The sequence below is a fragment of the Fukomys damarensis genome, unplaced genomic scaffold (genome assembly GCF_012274545.1).
Source record: "Fukomys damarensis isolate Sample0158 unplaced genomic scaffold, DMR_v1.0_HiC HiC_scaffold_5, whole genome shotgun sequence".
In the NCBI taxonomy this organism is placed as follows: Eukaryota; Metazoa; Chordata; class Mammalia; order Rodentia; family Bathyergidae; genus Fukomys; species Fukomys damarensis.
Window position 1 is genome coordinate 58,040,590 of NW_022900917.1, and position 19,890 is coordinate 58,060,479.

At 37.1% G+C, this 19,890-nt stretch overlaps 1 protein-coding gene across 1 annotated transcript in view; it reads left to right on the top strand.

Annotated features, from left to right (window-relative positions):
• Pxdnl (peroxidasin like) overlaps positions 1–19,890 on the top strand; it is a 442,040-nt gene that overhangs the window by 356,356 nt on the left and 65,794 nt on the right. The window contains 5 exon segments of the mRNA XM_033759138.1: positions 5,314–5,421; positions 7,561–7,719; positions 9,708–9,948; positions 9,950–10,323; positions 10,326–11,139. Of these exon segments, the coding sequence (XP_033615029.1) occupies positions 5,314–5,421; positions 7,561–7,719; positions 9,708–9,948; positions 9,950–10,323; positions 10,326–11,139 (1,696 nt within the window).

Consider the following 19,890-nt stretch of genomic DNA (forward strand, 5'->3'; position numbering starts at 1 on the left):
AATTATATTTAGTCAAGTGTGTTAATGAAACGAAATTGATAATGGAGAAATTTTAATTTACTCTTCTGCTCTATTTTTTAACTTTCTCCGAATATGATATAAATTAATTATATATTAATAGACATGTGGCAGTCTTGTTTATCTCACCAAAATCTGACAATGCAACAAATGAGGAGCTATATCTGTGAACACCATCGTCTACCCAGCATACATACACATTTCTTTTGTAATACCTTTAACAATGTTGACTAGATTTTCTATTCATATGTGAAATCTATAGAGAGCATACCTATCCTGAGATAGCCACATGATCTTAAAATCACAGTATTAAATTTTAATTTCAGTAAGTAGCATTTCTAGATATTTTCTATTGCAGTATTGGGATAGTTTATGAATTGTAAGGGAAACAAAAATGAAGTAAAAGTCATAATCTAAACTCTATAACTTTAAAAAAGTGGATGATGCCTTTCCCGTTCCATTCTGAAAAGATCGTGGGGTGACCTCTGCAGCAGTGAACTGTTTTGCACTCTTAATGACACGAAGTGGCATTGCTGTTGAAGTAAAGCGACTTTACAAAGGCAGTCGTCGTGAACTCCAGCTTCTGCTCGGAGCCGGTGCTTCTGTTTTCCTAGCTTACCTCCATAGAGTCAGTGTCAGGGTAATTCTTGTTAGAGGGTCATTCTTGTTGAGTGTGATGAGGTCCATTTAGTTATGATAGTTACATTATCTAGCTAGATTTTCTCCAGAAAAAGATAAAAAGTACTCAAAAACCGTGCTGATAATTGAGAAGAAAGCTTTTTTTGGAGGTCTGGCATTTTACAGTGAGACTCACAGCAGGCGCAGAGTTGTTTTATCTTAGCATCCCTCCTCTGAGTTTGGTCCCCAAGTCACAGAGCAACAAGCTTTTAATGGGTGGACACAGAGCAATGAGTGGCCACAGGGCCAAATTCCCTTTTCTTGTAAAGACATGCTTTTATCACTTGATTTTACTGTCCATTGTGGTGATGGAGTCTTATACACTGTGGATAGGATTGAGAGTAGATGTTCATCAGAATTTTAAATGTGCATTTATTTTATATATCTTTATAGTCCTTTTTCTTCTCTATATTACATGTAGGACTTTACAAAGAAATATGAGCTAATTCTTCCTCTGTATCTGCAAAATTTTGCATAAAAAGATGGAGAATATACTTAGACTTTCCTGATCATTCCACTTTTTATGCCATCAACTGAAGAGGTTTTGGGACTCAGTGAATGCAGTACTGATTGATTCTAATGTGTCCCCAACACACTGAATTTGCTTTGGATAAAGCCAGTGTTGTTCTGAAGATATTTATGGTAAAAGTGTTGCAGTTTGTATCAAACCAAATGAAACAACACTGAAATCAAATGAATAATAAAAACTATGTGGTTTTATTTTAAAACCACATAAACTTTTCAAAATTATAATTAAAATAATAAAGTAGAGAAAATATTGCCACCAAGAGTGTTTTTATGTGAACATATTACATATCTAATATACTTTTAGGAATCAGTGAACAAATAATGGTTTCATGCTTTTATTTATGGCCTTTGGGGTTTTTTTCAAAGAATATTTACTTATCATACCATCTTTTTTGTTACTTTGTCCTTCTCTTCTTCACTTTTATACACTAGTGGATTTTTTATGAATACCAAGAAATAACAATTTAGATTGACTAAAATGACAGGATAATCCAGTGTCACTTGATGATTGTGTGAAGGTTTAAATTAGCTGTAGGTTTAGTAGCACTGCAATCATAAAAGCCACCTCATGTTTACACTGTGACGTGTAGTCTTGGAATGACTTTCCATGCCTTTTTTTATATGATATATTTGATATCTGCTGAACATCTCTTGTTATTTCTCTTTTACAGCTAAGGCAAAAGATGAATGGGAATGTTGTAAAATCTCTTATGCTTCTAACTTTTATACAACTATAACAGCAAGAATATTTTATAAATAGAATAAAAGTGAAATTAACAATCAAATAAAATTTAGTTAACACGTCAAATGATGCTGACCTGAAATTTATACCTTGCTTCCCATATTCTGTCTGCCCCAGTGAATAGCCTTCCGAGTTTTGTCATCCACTACTGCTATATCCTGAGTCATTACTCAGGGTTCGCACACAGCTTTTCTTGCTTCCAATTTTGATTGTACATTAATTATTTTTATTAACATTTATTAATTGTACAGATGGATGGAATTCAGGGTAAGATTTTCATAAATGCAAATAACAGGTACTGATCAAATCTGCTATTCTTTCCAGTCTTTAGTAATCACTATTTTACTTGCAGGTGTACTTTTTTTAGCTTCCACAGGTGAGAGAACATGTGCTGGTGCTTATCTTTCTGTTTACTTCATATAAAGTAATGTGAATTCATTTTTTTGCAAATGTCAGAATTTCATTCTTCTTTATAGCTGACTACTACTCCATGGTGTGTACATATTCCACATTTTCTATTTCCATTCATCTGATACCATTTCTTAGCCATTGTGAATAATACTGCAATGAATATGGATGTTCATGCATCTCCTAGGTATGCTGGCGTCATATCCTTTGGCTATATGCCCAGAAATGGGGTTGTTTGATGAAACGGTAGTGCTATATTTAACGTGGAGGTTGGAAACCTCCAAACAGTTCTCCACAATGGCTGTAGTCATTTACATCCCCACCAATGTTGTACAAGTGTCCCTTTTTCTCCACACCCTCCAAAAGCATTTTACTTTTCTTTGTAATAGTCTTTTACTTTTTCTTTAAATAGTAGACCTGATTCTACTTTTTATTAAACACACAACAACCACATTCATGTAGCTACATTAAAAATATTTTTTAATAATCACCATGATTGTATCAATTACTTAATTCGCTCATTGACTTCTGTTCACACTTTACTTCTTCCATCTATTTGTACATAACGCACCTATTTCATATTTTGATTCAATCAATTATAATGATCTATATTTTTGTTTTCTGTTTTTCTATTCTTTTTGAGAGTCACCCCCAGAGACCTCCAGTAAGTTCTATCTGGTACATGAACTTCCACATTGTACACCTCCTACCTTCTTTTCACCCACACCTCCACTGCTTTACAACCTATTTTCTCCAGTTGCAATCACATAAAGTTAGACTGAACATTCTCATATGAACCTTTATGAATTTGGACTATGATTTCTCTGGATACATGTATAGAAGTGATATTGCTGTATGAGAGGTGTGTGCATCTCTGATTTTACTAAATAAAAACAAGCAAAAGTCTTTAATAAAATCTCCAAAATAAAGATATCAAGACTATAGTGTCAGCAACTTGCCCCAAGATTTTTTTGTTTACAATTCTATCAAAATGAAGTTTTAACTTTTGCTAGAATAAGCAAAAATGGCAGTACATTGACATTTTACGTTTTATTTTTGAGGTTCTAAGTAATTTTCAATATAGCGTATATCTTTATTAATGGTCAGGGTTTCCTTTCTTTCATAACTAGACCATATATACTTTGCTCCTAGTGTGTTTTAAAACTTCTTTGTATGACTTAGAGTATTGTGTTAAATTTAACATTTACAAATATTGTAACATATTCTGTAATTATCTATTAGCTTTTTTTTTTCATGCTCAGCTTTTGAAAGGAAATTGTTAGTTTCCTATAGTAGTTGAAATAATCAATTTTGTCTTCTTTTAAAATTAATTTATATACTATATGCCCAATCAAGTGTGCATTTTGGACTTAGGAAAGCCAACACTAACCTTCCAGGGCAACAATATTGTAGTTACCTTAAATAAAGTCAGAAACAAATTGACAGTGCAGCCACCTACTCATAACTACTGGATGCTATCAACTTCACCAGAAGGAGCTTTCTTTGGAATCCTGGATTTTAATGTCTCTCCATGAAATATTTCTGTATCATTGGTAGTTAATTTTTAAATTGTTTTATGTTAGTCTTTTAAAGATGATGAATGAATGCAATTTATATATGTCAAAATATAAAGAAATTTTCTTAAATTAATATGTAGAATGCTACCCATACTCATTAATGTCAAAGTATATAAACACAAATAGGTATAACACAGATAGATAGACAGATAGATAGACAGACAGACATGTTTCGAAGAGTCATATTCTATGCTGTGGTACAAATTTGGCTTAGGCTTGATTAGTTTTTTTTTATTGCTAGTTCTTTTTTATTGTTGATTATTTTTGTTAACATGTAGAACACATAACTTCCTATTACTATTTAAGTGTTTCATTTTTTAAATTTCCCATAATAGTATCATTTTCAAACTTAGTTTTTTATTAAATTTTGGTGCATTTGAGATATGCAATATAATGACATTCATCACTGGAGAGTTGTACCTTTACATAATATATCTTGAATCTTATTTTCCCCCATTCCCCTGCCCTCCCTTCAACCCCTCCAGGCCTTTCTATTTACAAAGACTTTGTTTCCATTTTATCATTTTCTCATGTTAATTCCATTCCCTTCTTTCCTTTCCCCTACCCCTCTCACTTCCCCTTCCCCTTTTTCAAAGCTATATTACTCCTGCTCTCAATATTTAACAGTGCTAGAAGCTATTATTTTATTTGTCTGGATCATATAAATTTTACTGTTAGGCTTAGTATATAAAAACTGAAATAAATATTACAGATTTGCTCATTTCCTTCATGTGAGCCTTAGTCATTCATAATTACTTTTATTTCATATTTGTTGCTTTAAGATTAATATGCAAACATCATCTAGAGAAGATCCAATATGCTGAAGTTAATCAGCTGTTAAGTGTTTGATTTTTGTACAATCTTTCACATGTTGTAAAATTTTCACCCGTTGGAGAGTTATAGAGGCAACATGGACTGTTTTTCATTGAAATCTTCCTGAGAGTTCAGTTCTTGCTTTAAGGAACCTATATAGGGATGTGATAATAATTACTTTGTTTTAATGTTTAACATTAAAGCAAGGTGGCTGGAGAGATAGGTATTGCATGTCCTCTCCAAGACAAATTATGGGCGAATATGGATCCCATTTGATTCAGTATTGTGACAAAGGAAACATTTCACATAGCTTGATACATTTTGGAATTCTTTAAATATCCAAATAAATAACATTTTTTTTGTTAGTGAAAGCTTTTTCTCAGTATAACTACCTACTCTGCAGTGACCATCGTCATAGGGATATTGTGCAGCATTTTTATTGGCTTTAAAGCTTTCATTAAAAAATGTAATTCTGTCTATACATATAATTCTTAACTTCATGGTCTTTAAAATTGTGATTCTTTTAAATCATGGAATTGATTTTCAGAGCAATACAGGGTGGACAAGCTGGTGATGACTGTGCTGAATCATTAGTTCTTGCTGTTGTTCAGGGGATTGACAGTGCAGGTGACCCCACATGCAGACATTTGTTTTCACAGTAAGAAGACATTTTATTGTGCAATTTTGAAAAAAATTATGTTTTTTCCTGTTTTATTTAGTTTTTATAATCTCTGTGAAACCACAACAGGAGCAGTATAAGATTTCCAAAAATTATCTGTAGTTCTTTCCTGGACTACCAGTCATTTTTAGTTCAACTTCAAAGTGAAGGAAAGTTGTTGCCACAGGGTCTAAATGGCACTTACTGATGCCACATACCCATGCTACATAGTCTGACACAAGACACCAGGCAATATAGGCTCTGGTATGTTAGCTCTTCCAAATAGTGTCAAACCCGCATTCCAATAGTCTTGATATTGACAATGATTGTCAAGATGAACACCAGAAACTGGCAATCCATGGTCAAAAGTTAGTTTAGGATATGTGGCATTTTACTTCAACTTAAATTGAAATGATTTGAGACTGCTACCTTCCAATCCCATGACTTTATGGTTGTAAGACTTGAATGTCTTAAAACAAGATGAACATTGTTTCCATAGCCACGTACACATCCAGTGTTTGCTGTTGTTGACCAAAAAGAGACAACAATGGGGAGACGGTTGGAAACAAAGTATATTCTTTTCATGTACATGTCTTCCAGAATGAAATCCCTTATCCTCATCAATAATGTACAGTAATTTAAAAAAAGTAGAACAAAGGACAACTTAAAATGCCTTGATTAGTTATAACTCAGCTTCTTACACATCCACAAACAATATGGATTGATGAGCAAAGCCTTGTATTCTAGAACTATATGATATCAATATTCGTATTGTGATTCCCCATATTATCTTTACAGTCTGGGTGACCTTGGGCAAGTGTCCTTTGTATCTCAGGCTTCTTGCTTGTAAAATTGGGATAGAATAGGATCTGCTTTGTGGTATGCTTGAGAGATAGATAAAGTGCTGCAACACCACCTGGCATACAGAAAGCATTTAATAGAAGTGAACTATTAGTATTGTTACTATTTTTCTAGGATTAAAGTTATTAAGATTCAAGAAGAAAGTAAAATGTACATCACTTGACCTAAATGTCTGAAAAAAGTTTGCTTCCTTTTACCAATGACTTAAATTTTCTTTTTAACTTACTTATTTCAGTTCTACAAATGTGCATGAATCAGTTTTATGTGCCAGTCAGTCCAGTTAATACTGGGGATACAAAGATGAGTAGGACATTATGTTAGTCAGATTCCTGTTGTTATGATAAAATACATGTGCTAAAAACATTTGAAAAGAAAAGATCATTTTGGCTCAAGATATCAAATGTTTTAGTTCATCATCGCTTGGACCCATCACTTTGGGCTGAACATCATGACATGAGTGAATGAGTGTGTTCCAGAGTAAAGCTGCCTATATCACAGAGGCCAGGAAAGGACAGAGACAGAGGAAGGGTGGGTGTCCAAAAAGCCCCTTCAAGAGCACTCCTCTAAAGCACTAACTTCTTCCCATTAGGCCCTACCTCTTAAAATTTTTACCAGCCCTCAGCAGTGCCATAGTCTCAAGACCAAAATCCATGAGCTTTTAGGACACACTTAAGATCCAAACCACATTATTTTATCCCAATCCCAGTTATTTCTTTATAGATGAGACAATATTTCAGTAATTTAGGGTCGTCTTGGTGCATACATAACAGATGTATGAAAAGATACAGAAGTAATAAAGAAGGTGGAATGATAACTGCTCAGAGCTATTAGGGAGACTGTGCAGCGAATGCTATATCCAAGCAGCATTCTAAAGATGAGAGGGAAATCCCCACACTCACATTTGGCAAAAGAGAAGACAGGCATTCCTCACTAGGATACACCACCTGAGAGGGCTGAACACTATTTTAAATGGTTCACTAGGCTACCTAGAACCCACACATGGACTCCCTGAATTTATCCCTCCACCACAGATTTTACTTTTTGTCAAGAACTGTTGTTTAAATCATCAACTCATTAAAGATGAATTACTTGAGATTAATGCTATGACCAAAATTTAGAATTCAATTTTTTAAATCAAAAAGATGCACAGCTTCTTTTTTTCTAGCGATGGATCTTTTAGTCTTTAACTTTTGGAAAATGTCTCATAAAAGCACCATATACCTAAGTTTTTTTGGGGTGGGATTCTATAGTTTTGCCTTGTCTTTTATCATTTGCAGAAAAACCTTACACTCCCAGTAATCTTCTGGCTCAATTTCATTACCCTAGTGACCCATTTACCATGCAGAGAGCAAGAGCAGGAGACAGTTTTGAGCACCTGCAGCAGCTGATCCAGGAGCACGTGAAATATTTGCTCACTGTTGACCTGGGACCCAGAGGTCGCTGAGAGCCCTTTTGCCCTTGCTTCAGCAGGGAACATTAAACTTTTCACCTTCAGAACATCGTGTGATTTAGAAATTAATTTGCTTATTACTTTTACTAAATAAATGAAAATATTTTTCATGGAAACTGTAATTCAAAAGTAAGAATCATAGATACGTATTTGAATTTGTCTCAGCTTTTGCCAGTTAGATATATATGGAGCAAATTTGGGGATACAACCTATATGAACTTTTCAAATCCAAAAGCCATTACTACATCCTATAGAGAAATACTTTAGTCCTAGGGAAATGTTCTTGTACTTATTGCAATCATTCAAATCACTCAGTGAATTTACTCGAAATTCCTTCCATTATCTATAACATTTACATTCTTTCCCATTTTTTTCTTTTATTGTATTCAAGTTCGCAAGTAGTTTTTTTCAAAACCAGACATCTACTTAGTAAACAGCGAAAAGGTGGTATAAAAGCTTTCAGATTTTCTAAGAGTTTCTTTGTATAATGAAATTCACAAATAGGACACTTTGCTGTACTTTATTTGTACTATGAGTGTAACAGCATCTTTCATAGGCTCATCTTTTCTTTTTCCTTCAGAAAATGAACAGAGGCAAGGCAGCCCACTTGGGTGCTTGGCTCAACTTTAGATACTCTGAACCATCACCCCTAAGTACGCTTGACTGTCCCTCTTCTGTCACAGTGTTTTGGGATTTCATAGCTTCCCCAACTGACATAGCCAATAAAATTTTCCTACCAGCCCATATTAGCATGTTAGTTAAACTTATGGCTACTTTGCAAATTGTATCAGATGTGAGTTAGCTATCTATGCTTGGTGAGTCTTCCAAAAACTCAATTTTACTTCTATCCTGACTGAAGATAAAAGTCAGGTCCACAGCTTTTTTTGGCCATGTTAGTTTTGAACTCCCCAATTTCCACTAGAAGAAGAAATAATTTGGGGGAATAACAGTCTAAATTCATAGCTAGAAAACTAGAAACAATAAATACATACAAAGCTTGGCTTTGCTGAAAACTACATCCCATGTTCATTGTCAAACTGAATATATCTTCTTATCTCAAGTATTTAAGAACTTTTACAAATTTTCCCAAGGGAGAAAATGCTATTCTATTTTACCTCTCATTATTTGTAAAATGAAGGACTTTGTACCTCAAAAGTTTAGGAACACCTTACACTTGAAGTGAACTTGATATCTATATCCTCCTATGCAGAAAGATTCTTGTCTCTACCCAAGACCAAGGTAACCCAGGTCCTAGCCAGGGACTGGCTAACAGTACAGTGCAAATAGTCTGGTATCTTTAGTCAATTTCTGAGACTAATTAGGACAGAAAAACTTTGTAAGCACGACTTAGTGAACAGTCTTTTAGATTTGGGATAAGCTGTAATTTTAAGACTTTAAGAGGTATAGTTCCAAAGTGCATACAATATTCCTGTTGCCTCGTGCACGGGCTGGGCTCAAGGTGAGGTGTTTCATTTCACAGCTCTAGTCGTTTAGGAAGTTTGGGCTTAATTCTTCCTTGTCAAATATCACATGTGTTTTCACATCACCCACATTGACATGCCTTTGACCTTGTCCTCTAAAAGCACAAAAGCTAGAAGAAAGACCACTAAGTTGGAAATAAAAATGATGCAGCGGTGAATAGTAACAAATCCTTACCAGCATTATAATGGATTTGCAGTCAGTACTAGACAAGAGCTGGCACTCCTTGCCCTCTCATTTGGTTGATTTTCACAGGCATTGTGTGAAGAACAGGCATGACTGACTTAACTGCCCTAATTTTTGGATATATCTTTTACAACTTTTGGATATATATACACAACTTTGTATTAGGACATTTCTTTGGGTTCTAATGAAATCTTGTTGCAAGTGAGAAAGGCAGTCGTGGTGGGAGGTTCCCAGAGCACCAAGCAGCTGGAGTTCTCTGCTCCCGCTTCCCCTCCCTTTCCTCATTTCTATGGATGTTTTGGGTTTCAGAATTCCGCTACGATGACCCGGTGTCCTCGAGCCAACGGGGCAACATCTCCAACCTATCCCGGTGCACAGCATGCAGGCATCAGCCCAACTGCTCGGACCTGTGCTTCCACCGGAGGTACCTGACCCACGACGGAACGTGCAACAACCTGCAGCGGCCGACTTGGGGCGCGTCCCTGACGGCCTTCCTGCGCCTGCTGCCGCCGGCCTATGAGAATGGCCTAGACTCGCCACGCGGGGCCGGGCGTTTTTACCGTCACCCCCGACCCCGGGTACACTCACATGTTCATGCAGTGGGGCCAGTTTTTAGCCCACGACCTGGCCCACGCGGTGTGGACGCTGAGCACCGCCAGCTTCTCAGGCGGGCAGCCGTGCAGCTCGGCCTGCAGGAACGACCCTCCTTGCCTCCCCATGGCAATCCCCCATGGAGACCTCCGGGGCACGCATGCGAGCTGCATGTCCTTTGTACGCTCCAGTCCCGTGTGTGGCAGCGGCACCACATCCTTGATGATGAATTCGGTCCATGCACGAGAGCAGATCAACCAGCCCACAGCTAACATTGATGCTTCCAACGTGTACGGGAGCTCAGAGCAGCACTCCTAGATTCTCAGAGACCACAAGGCGGACTGCTGAAGACGGGCTTGCTTTGGTCCTCTTCTGGAAAGCACCTACTGCCCTTCTCCGCAGGCCCCTCCACCCTGTGCACAGGGCAGGGGCGAGACAGCCGCAGCCCCTGTTTCCTGGCTGGGGACCACCGGGCCAGCCAGCAGCTGGCTCTGACGGCCATGCACACCCTGTGGTTCCGCGAACACAACAGGGTGGCTGTGGGGCTGTCGGCCCTGAACCCCCACTGGGATGGAGACACACTTTACCAGGAGGCCAGGAAGATCGTGGGCGCTGAGCTGAAGCAAATCACCTATAGTCACTGGCTGCCCAAGGTCCTGGGGGAGCCTGGCATGAAGATGCTGGGGAAATACCGGGGCTAGGACCCCAGCGTGAACGCAGGCATCATCAACTCCTTCGCCAAGGCAGCCTTTCGGTTTGGCCACACGTTAATCAATCCTGTTCTTTATCGATTGAACGACACCTTTGGTGAAATCCCCAAAGGCCACCTCCCCCTCCACAAAACTTTCTTTTCACCTTCCAGAATAATCGAGGAGGGTGGGATCGATCCGCTCTTGCGGGGGCTCTTTGGTGTGGCTGCTAAATGTCGGGTTCCATCACAGCTTGTCAACCTTGCGCTGACAGAGAAGTTGTTCTCTACCACCCACGCCGTGGCCCTGGATTTAGCTGCCACCAACATTCAAAGGGGTCGAGACCACGGGATCCCGCCCTATGTTGACTTCAGAGTTTTCTGTAATCTAAATTCTGTTGAGAGCTTTGAGGATCTTCAAAATGAAATTAAAGATTTAGGGATTAGACAAAAACTGAAAAAGTAAGTATGAAAATGTTACTCCTGATTCTAACACTTCTTGGAAAAAAATGAAAGTGCTGAAGGGCATTTCGTGTGGGTGGAACTCGATTTCCTGGAGAAGTCTTTGCAGAGCCTTCAGTAATTGTTATTTGTGGAAGAAGTTTAACATTAAACGAAGGATTCTCCAGGGACTGAAATCCTCCTTTTTGCTCTTTTCTACATCCACTGCCTTTATCAATGCAAATATCTCTGCCTTCTGTTAATAGGTAGTGCATCTTAATTAGAAGAGCCTAGGTGTACCCCGTTCATTTTTGTTCTGAAGAAATCCAAGCCATAAAATCTGATGTAAAGTAATAAAATAAATGGTGCCATCATACAGGCCTGCATAGGCAGAGCCAAATAGCAAAAATGAAAACATTTTTTTGTTAAAAGAACAAATAATTCTAAATGTATCCGCAGATATAAGTTGAGGTTTTTTACTGCATCCTTAATGCCTTTGGTAGAGCATCAGCATTATATTTTTCAAAATGTGGGATTCATATTTTCTTTGAAGTTACAAGCCCAAAACATTTCCAGAAAACAGCTTTAACTATTTCTCAAACTCACCACTCTTTGTCCTAAAGGTAGATAAATGAATCCTTCATTAAGATTTTGCCTATTGTAGGTCAAATCTAGACTGAAATATTTACTTGAAAATTAGGATATATTACTAGGAAATATTTTAGAAGGATTTAATATTGTTTGCAAATAATGTAGCCAAGTGTTAGTATTAAGCATTTCTTTGCAAAATTAAAGATTTAAATATTTTTATGCCACTAGACTTTGCCTATTTATATGTGGAATATAAAACTGAAAATATATATTTTAAAACAAGAGTATCATGAAGTTTGAATTTGTAAGTTGTTACTGGAAAGGACATTGAGTTTGGGTTTAGAAACACCTGGTTTAAGCCGTGTTCTACCACTAATTAGAAGTGAGAACTTATGAAAAATATTTGAACAGTTTTGAATCTCAGGATAAAATGAGAAAGCAATGCCTCCTTCTCAGGGTTGTTTTAGTAATAGATTACATAAATGCTTCTGTTACCTAGCCCAGTCCCTGCTGCATCAAAGGAAATCAGTCTTTCCTGGAGACACAGAATTCTAATGCTATAATTTCAGTTGTTAAGATCACTATATTGCTCATGTGCTAAGATCCAGTCAGTGCTAGGTGCTGGAACCTAATGAAGGCTACAATATGCATGCAGTGAAGAGCCTGACAGCATGTAGGAGATGGAATAGGCTGTGATCATTGGGAAAAGTACTTAATGGAGGTGGGAATTAAATGCTACGGGAGTACAGAGCTGGAAAATGGAAAGTATATGGAAGGCTCACAGGAAGCTACAGATAAAAGATAGCACTTAGACAGGCCTGGTGGCACAAGTCTGTGATCTTAACTACTGCAGAAGCTGAGGCAGAAAGATTGCAAGTTCAAGGCCTGCCTGGGAAATTTAGCAAGATCATGCTCCAAAATAAAAATTTTACAAAATACTGAGCATGTAGATTAGTTCTCTCTGAGCACATGTTTGGGTGTAGTTGTGGGAGATGATGTATTTGACTGGAGAGAGGCTAGGGTAAGGAACTCAGCAGTTATGAGAGTCATCTAGGTGGAATATGAAGATTGCTTGGATATAGACTTGTGGAACTGATGAAATCCTATGAAAATTTTAAATATGTTGTGTGGGCAGATTGTCTAAATTGAATAAAACTGGGGTATAGTTTATATATTTTGAGTTACACTGGTGGCTAATTTGCAAATCCACTGCAAATTATTCAGTACTAGTAATATTTCCTCTTGAAGACTCTGTGTCCCAACATCCTCCTATACCCTGTGGTCTAATGTGAAGTAGAGCAGCCTCCTCCTTGGGCTGGGCCTGTCCTCCCAGTGGCCTGTGTGAAGAGTGACTTCCCCTTCAGATAAACATCAGCCTGACACACTGAGGATTGACAGACACAGCTGCATTTGTTAGCTCCTTTCATACATTTTAGGATTTTAGCACTGAGATCCTTTGCAGCCTAAACCAGGATGTTATCCTTGCCTTGATCAATGTTTGAACCAGGGCACTTTGCATAGCCCTATGCAGGAGATAACCACTGACGAACATTAACTGACTGTGGGGTCCCAGGAGGATGAGCAGGGCTGCTTTACCTTCAGGCTGTTCCAGGCCCTCTAGTTTCCCCTTTGATGTACAGAAAACTCATAAAATATCCACCATAGCCTCAATCAACCATGGGTACAAAATAAGTACACTGGAATGATTTTTACAGTCTTGACCTGCCAATCTGTAAATTGCAGTTTCACAGGCATGACTTTAAAAATACTAATTTGCATAGTATTTTAAACTCTGTCCAGCTACATTTTTCCTTTTGTGTTAATTTAGAAGCCCATGTTAAAAGTTTGTTTTTAGAGGTCTTCGATCAGTTGTGCAAGCAGGAAGAACATATCAGAGAGCCAACAAAATACTGACCTATAGCATTGAAAACTTTTTGTTCTGCATCATCAGTACAGATTGAATAAAAATTGAATAAGTCAGGGAATCATGAAAATAACATCTGTACAGATTTCTGAGTTTAACTGCACACTTTTGAGGCACATATGGCTTATATATACACAAGACAAAAATGTGCTTCTTTTGCTTCCTTATTGCTGCTTTGGCCATTGGTCTGCTGACTTGACATCTGAGTCACCGGACAGCGTAAACTATGCCCCTGCTAACCCTTTCCATGATTACAAGGTTCTTCTGATAGGGGAACAGGAATTTTCCACCTAGGCAGTGATTTGAAGATGGATTTCTTCTATAAGGTTTTATAAATCTCCAATGGATTGCAAAGCAATATACAACTCATTTGTAGCAATTTCTGTTCCTCTTTATGGCCAGTCTTCCTGAAACAGTGAATTTATTTTTTACAGGAAAAGGAAAAGTCCTCTTTTGTCATGAATACTTCACTATTTTACATTTTACATAATATTTATAATATTTAAGGTTTTTGTTTTGTTTTGTTCTTTTTTTTGGTACTGGAGATCGAACTCAGGTCCTCGTGCTTGCGAGGCAGGCGGCAGAACCACTGAGCTAAATCCCTGGCCCTTCATAATATTTAATTAAATAACATAATTAAAGTCCTAAGTATAGCTGTGACAAGCAGATGGGAGGATTTGGTCCTCATTCATCAGGGCTGTGGGAGAGGAGAGTATCAACTCAGATTTCTGTTTTAGAAGAGGTTGTTTAAAGTAGATGGACAAAGGTGGTAGAGTACACAAGTTTTGTGAGAATAAAATATGTGTAGGATAAATAGAAGGGCTATATGTGATACTGTAAAATTAAAATTCATCAAGTAATATGTGGTAGCAGCAAAACTCCTCCCTGTGTCCAAAGACCTGGGTGGCTCCTTTGTCTCTGGACAGAAAAACTGACTTGAATGATCGTGGATGATTTAAATGAGTTTTGTTGTCTCCTCTGTAAGGTGAGGCTGTTTCATTGCCTGATCCTTGAGCTTATTCTAGGTTTGAAATTATAGGATTCTTCAGATCATTGCTACCAAAATGATAGATTTAAATAATACTTTAAAAGATATTCTTTTATTAATAAATTGTTTTCCACGGCTCACAATGTCTTCCTGTTCCAGGAATACTTCCCCTCATCTGCATCATTACATCTACAAAACTAATAATTTTCCCATCTCAGTTAATGTTGAAGGCTTTTGTCTCTTTGCAACCCCAAAAGAATCCGATTTTCTTGTCATCTTCTATTAGGGCAACAATACATGTAAATATATGCTAAGACTTTTCTCTCAAATGGTGAACTGGTCCAGCACAGAATCACCAATCTGTCACAGGAAAGCCACATGGTACGGCTGTGGCATTGTCCTTCAGCTCACTCCAGTGAGGCTTGCTGGGCCCTGGGGTTCTCTAGGAGGAACTCAGGGCATGGCACTTGGGGTCACCAACTGCAGAAAGGACTTCTCTGAGTAGAATGTGTCAGTCCATTAGTGATGCTTTAACAAAAGTACTTGAGACTGGGTTGTAATGAGGGATAGACATCTATTTCTCTCTCACACTTCTGAGAGGCCTGGAGTTAATGACCATCACATGACATATTTGGCGTCTAGTGGTGACTGCTCTCTCCTCCCAAAATGTATCTTGAACACTGTATCCTCCAAGAGTAGATGGGATGGAAAGGCAAAAGGGACAAACGTTGGGTGAAGACTCTTTCACAATGTTCTAATCGCATTAGTCAACTCCTAAAGTCCATCCACTGGGGATTAAGTTTCAACTTAATTTTGAAGGGACACATTCAGACTACAGCAGCAGTAGAAACTCAGTCCTAAAGAGAAATGGTGGTTAGCTGAGAAAGAATGTCATTTGTAAGGTTGTTGGCAGAGGTGATTTGAGGTTTAAAACTTATAGGATCATGGCTGGCATCAGGGCTGCTCTGATAGGTGTGGGAAGCAAAAAGCTGCAGGTCGTGTGGCACCGAGGAGTCAAATGGTAGAATTAGAGGCAGACTCATCCTACCTCAAAGATATTAAGAACTGTCAGGGAAATAAACACTTTTTTCTTAATTAAAAATGGAAATAGAACCCTAATCTTTCAAGGATATGGCAGTGCAGGAAATCTGGAAGAGACGGGTGCTAACAGTATGACTCCTAGTCTCCTCAGTTTACCTCTCCTAGATCTAAAGATCCCACAGAATTTGGTGAAATGTACAAATTTCTTACCTCCTTCAGTTTCAGCAACTCAAGGAAGTTCTTTTAATCAAAGTGTTTTATTTCTTAAAGAGCTTGCTTTAGTGGAAGACTGTATGAAAATGAATCATTATCTTTTTATGGGATTTTTCCTGTTTCAAGAATCATACTGTTTCTTTTTATTCTTTCCAAAATATACAATGAGCAGAATGTGAAGATGGATTATCCATTGAGTGATAAATATAAATTCTCAGAAAGAGGATGTTTGTGAAGCAATTTTCAAGTACTGTTTTTGAAAATGGAATATGTATTTTTTTGTGTGAATAGGATTTGTTTTGGTTTTGAGTAAGGACAAGTTTATCTGTGACCTGTTAGCCCATATGTGTGTAGCTTCTTTAACTTTAAAAAGGAAGAGCCCACAATTCACCAATTAAGTACTTTTTATTGAGTATATGTAAACATCTTATAACTGCTTTATTTGATAATCTTAAAAATCAACAAGCAGTTGACCCTTAATTTCGTCTCTCCTAGGCTTCTAAAAGTTCAGACTTTGCTAGGATTTTTTTCTCAACAATTTGCACCATAATCATCTCCCTAGGGCTTTCCCTTGAGGCTGTGACCTTGCTATCTGCAGGATTCCTGACTCCATTCTTCTCCTAAATATGTTTTTCCATATTCATGTCTATACTCTCCTTTAGGGACCATTCATCAGCATTAATCTTGACCTTCACCTCTATGGAATGCTTGTTATATCAATCTGTAACCAGTGTGACTTCAGCAGCAGTCACACAGTGATTTTTTTCTCATTGAGTTTATTGGTACTTTTTAGGCATACAGTACAGTTACATTCATCATTGGGATATTGTACCTTTACATGACAGGTCTTGGTTCTCGTTTTTTCCCCATACATCTGCCCTCCCTTCATCCCCTCCACCCTTACCTATTTACAAAAACTTTGTTTCCATATTTTCATTTTCTCATATTTTTTTCTTTTCCCTTATTTCCTTTCCCCTACCATTCCCACTTCTCCTACACCTTTAGCCCTTTTCTTACTAGTTCACATTGTCAATTATACCATTAGGATCTTATTTATACTTTTAGTTTTTCACACCAGAGAAACAATTTGGTATTTATACATGTGTGTCTTATTTATTTCACTTAGGAATATGGCTTCACTATGAATCCATTTTCCTATGGATGACTCTAGGTTCTTATTCTTTATGGCTGAGTAGTATTCCATTTTATAGAAAAACCACATCTTTATCCAGTCTCCAACTGATGGGCAATTGGTCTGTTTCCAAGTTTTAGCTATTACAAACTGTGCCGCTATAAACATAGGTGCACATATATCATTGTGATATGATTGTTTTAATTCTGCTGAAAAGATACCCAGCAGAGGTTTAGCTGGGTCAAATGGGATCTCTAATCCTTGTTCTTTGAGGTATCTCCATATTGATTTTTATAGAGGTTGCACCAGTCTGCACTCCCACCAATAATGGAGAAGGGTTCCCTTTTAAAGATTCCATTCAAGATCATTGCACAGATTTCATTGAAATTATGAAATGTCTTTTAAAAAACACAACATAAAACAACACACACACTTCTATGCCTATTTTCAGAGGACTTGCAGCTTCTTGAAAGTCCACTGTGGACACTGTTGGGTGACTGATTCCACACCCATCTTAAATTAGTGTCCTTCCTCCATTTTCAGCCACGGGAAATAGATGCTCCAGATACCTCCAAAGGGCTTCTCTCTTAGCCACAAAGCAGGTCACACGCTTGAAACTACTACTTGGTCTTAGTCAAGGAAACATCATTGTCCCCTTTGCAGGGGATAATTTTTGCCCTCTAAGTTACAGAAAGATCCTAGAATGGATAAAGTTAGCTGGGCCTCATGAGAACTAAAGATGTCTCTCTCACAGCTCCAAATTCACAGTCATTCATGGCTAGCACAAGAATCGGGAATATCATATATATTCTAAAATTACATTAATATACCACATTTTACAGTTAGACCAAGTTATATTGTATAATCCCAAGTGATAGTATTATAACCTTCGCATTCCTCCTGGTCATTTTCATTCTATCATCTTTCTGCCTTTCTGAAAACACAGTAAGTGAGTGACCAGGTATATCCTCATTGGTGGCGGATAATGTGTGTAATTTATCTTTGGATCCCCAGAGCTCAGCCCAGGGCCAGTGTGAAGGAGCGTAGCTTTATGTTATAGATTAGATCTCTTCATTCCAGAACTTTGTGTAAATTGAATCATATGTTGTCTGTGCTCTGAGGCTTGGGGTATTTTGTTCATTTTTTAAAAAAAATAATCCATATTGTGAGATGTAGCAATAGATTTTATATTCAATTGTTGATTATGAGCAACATTGTTTGTATTTACAAAGATTTTTTTACTCCTTAACCTAGGGTGACATTTGTTTCCAGTTTTATCTTTGCAAGATGGGCTCACTAGATGACAGATATTTCCTTAGAGGACGTAATACCTGCCTGTGTGAAGCTGATGCTAGTCCCTTAAGACTCTTGATTTAAAAGCTGTTTTTCATTTGAAACCTCTGACCAAATAAAGTTTTCTCAGATAAAAACGGAGTTTTTACACTATCCATACCAATTTATTTTTCATTTAATATTTAATGGTTTCAATAAGCTATGATATATCATAACCTTCTGCACCAATGAATGAACGACTCCAAAAGAGAAAACCATATATGTATTTGATTCTTGTATTACTTTAAACCTCAATTTCAAAAAAAAAAAATTAAAATACACACACACACACACACACACACACACACACCAATCAAAACTCAGTCAATTCTGTAGCCCAGCAGTAGGAGGACACACATGACAGAGCACATAATAAGTGACAAGAGGCCAATTAAAAATCAGGCTCTCAGTCAGTTAATCCCAAAGTTTCACTATTTGCAAGGCACCTACTTAGCAAAAGTAAAGTGCAAAGCAATTACTTGAACATTTTAAAGCATGACATTTTAATGTAATACCAGTTGTATAGATTTTATAATGGTGAGCTTTAGTATATCATATGTCACTTCATTTTGTATATAGTACAGATATTTGTGCACATAACTTCCAGAACACAAGGCAACATGCTTTCTTTAATATTCATATATGATTTCTTGAGATTCTACTTCTCCCCATCTTTAAAAATGGTTTGGTATTATGCTATTTTATAATTATAACTTAACTGAAGAAATATCTACCAAAATGTTATAAAATATTAACACAAAAAGGAGGATACTGTTACTCAATTTTTTTGGGTTGTAGAAATTATGAAATTGCAACAAATTCTTTATAGAAAACTTTTATTCTGACAAAACACATGCTTAGTTTCAATCTGGAATTTTGTTTTGCCATAAATTTGAAGTTTGATGCATTTTTCTTAATATCACTAAAATTTGAAAAAACTAAAATAAAAACTTTAACCAGCGTTATTTGTAAAAGTTGTACAACATAGTGCTGATAGTTTAAATGCACCATTTGATGACTTTAAACACTATTCACATCGGGTAGTCATTACCCAGTGAAGACCAAGAAGTCAGAGTCTTCTCATCTGCACAGTCAGAATTTCCACCTAGCCCTTTCCTAGCAACCGCAGATGAGCTTTATGTTATAGATTAGATCTCTTCATTCCAGAACTTTGTGCAAATTGAATCATATGTTGTCTGTGCTCTGAAGCTTGGGGTATTTTGTTCATTTTTTAAAAAAAATAATCCATATTGTGAGATGTAGCAATAGATTTTATATTCAATTGTTGATTATGAGCAACATTGTTTGTATTTACAAATATTTTTTTACTCCTTAACCTAGGGTGACATTTGTTTCCAGTTTTATCTTTGCAAGAACACTTATATGCAGTCTTTTCTGAGGGTCTGTTTCCACTTCTCTTGAATAAATGCCTAGCAGTGTGATTTCTCAGTAACTTGGTAACTCACTGTTTAACTTTGTAAGAAACTGCCAAAGTGTTATCAAAAGTAGTTGTTATTATTATTCACTCCCACTGGCAATGGAGAAGAATTT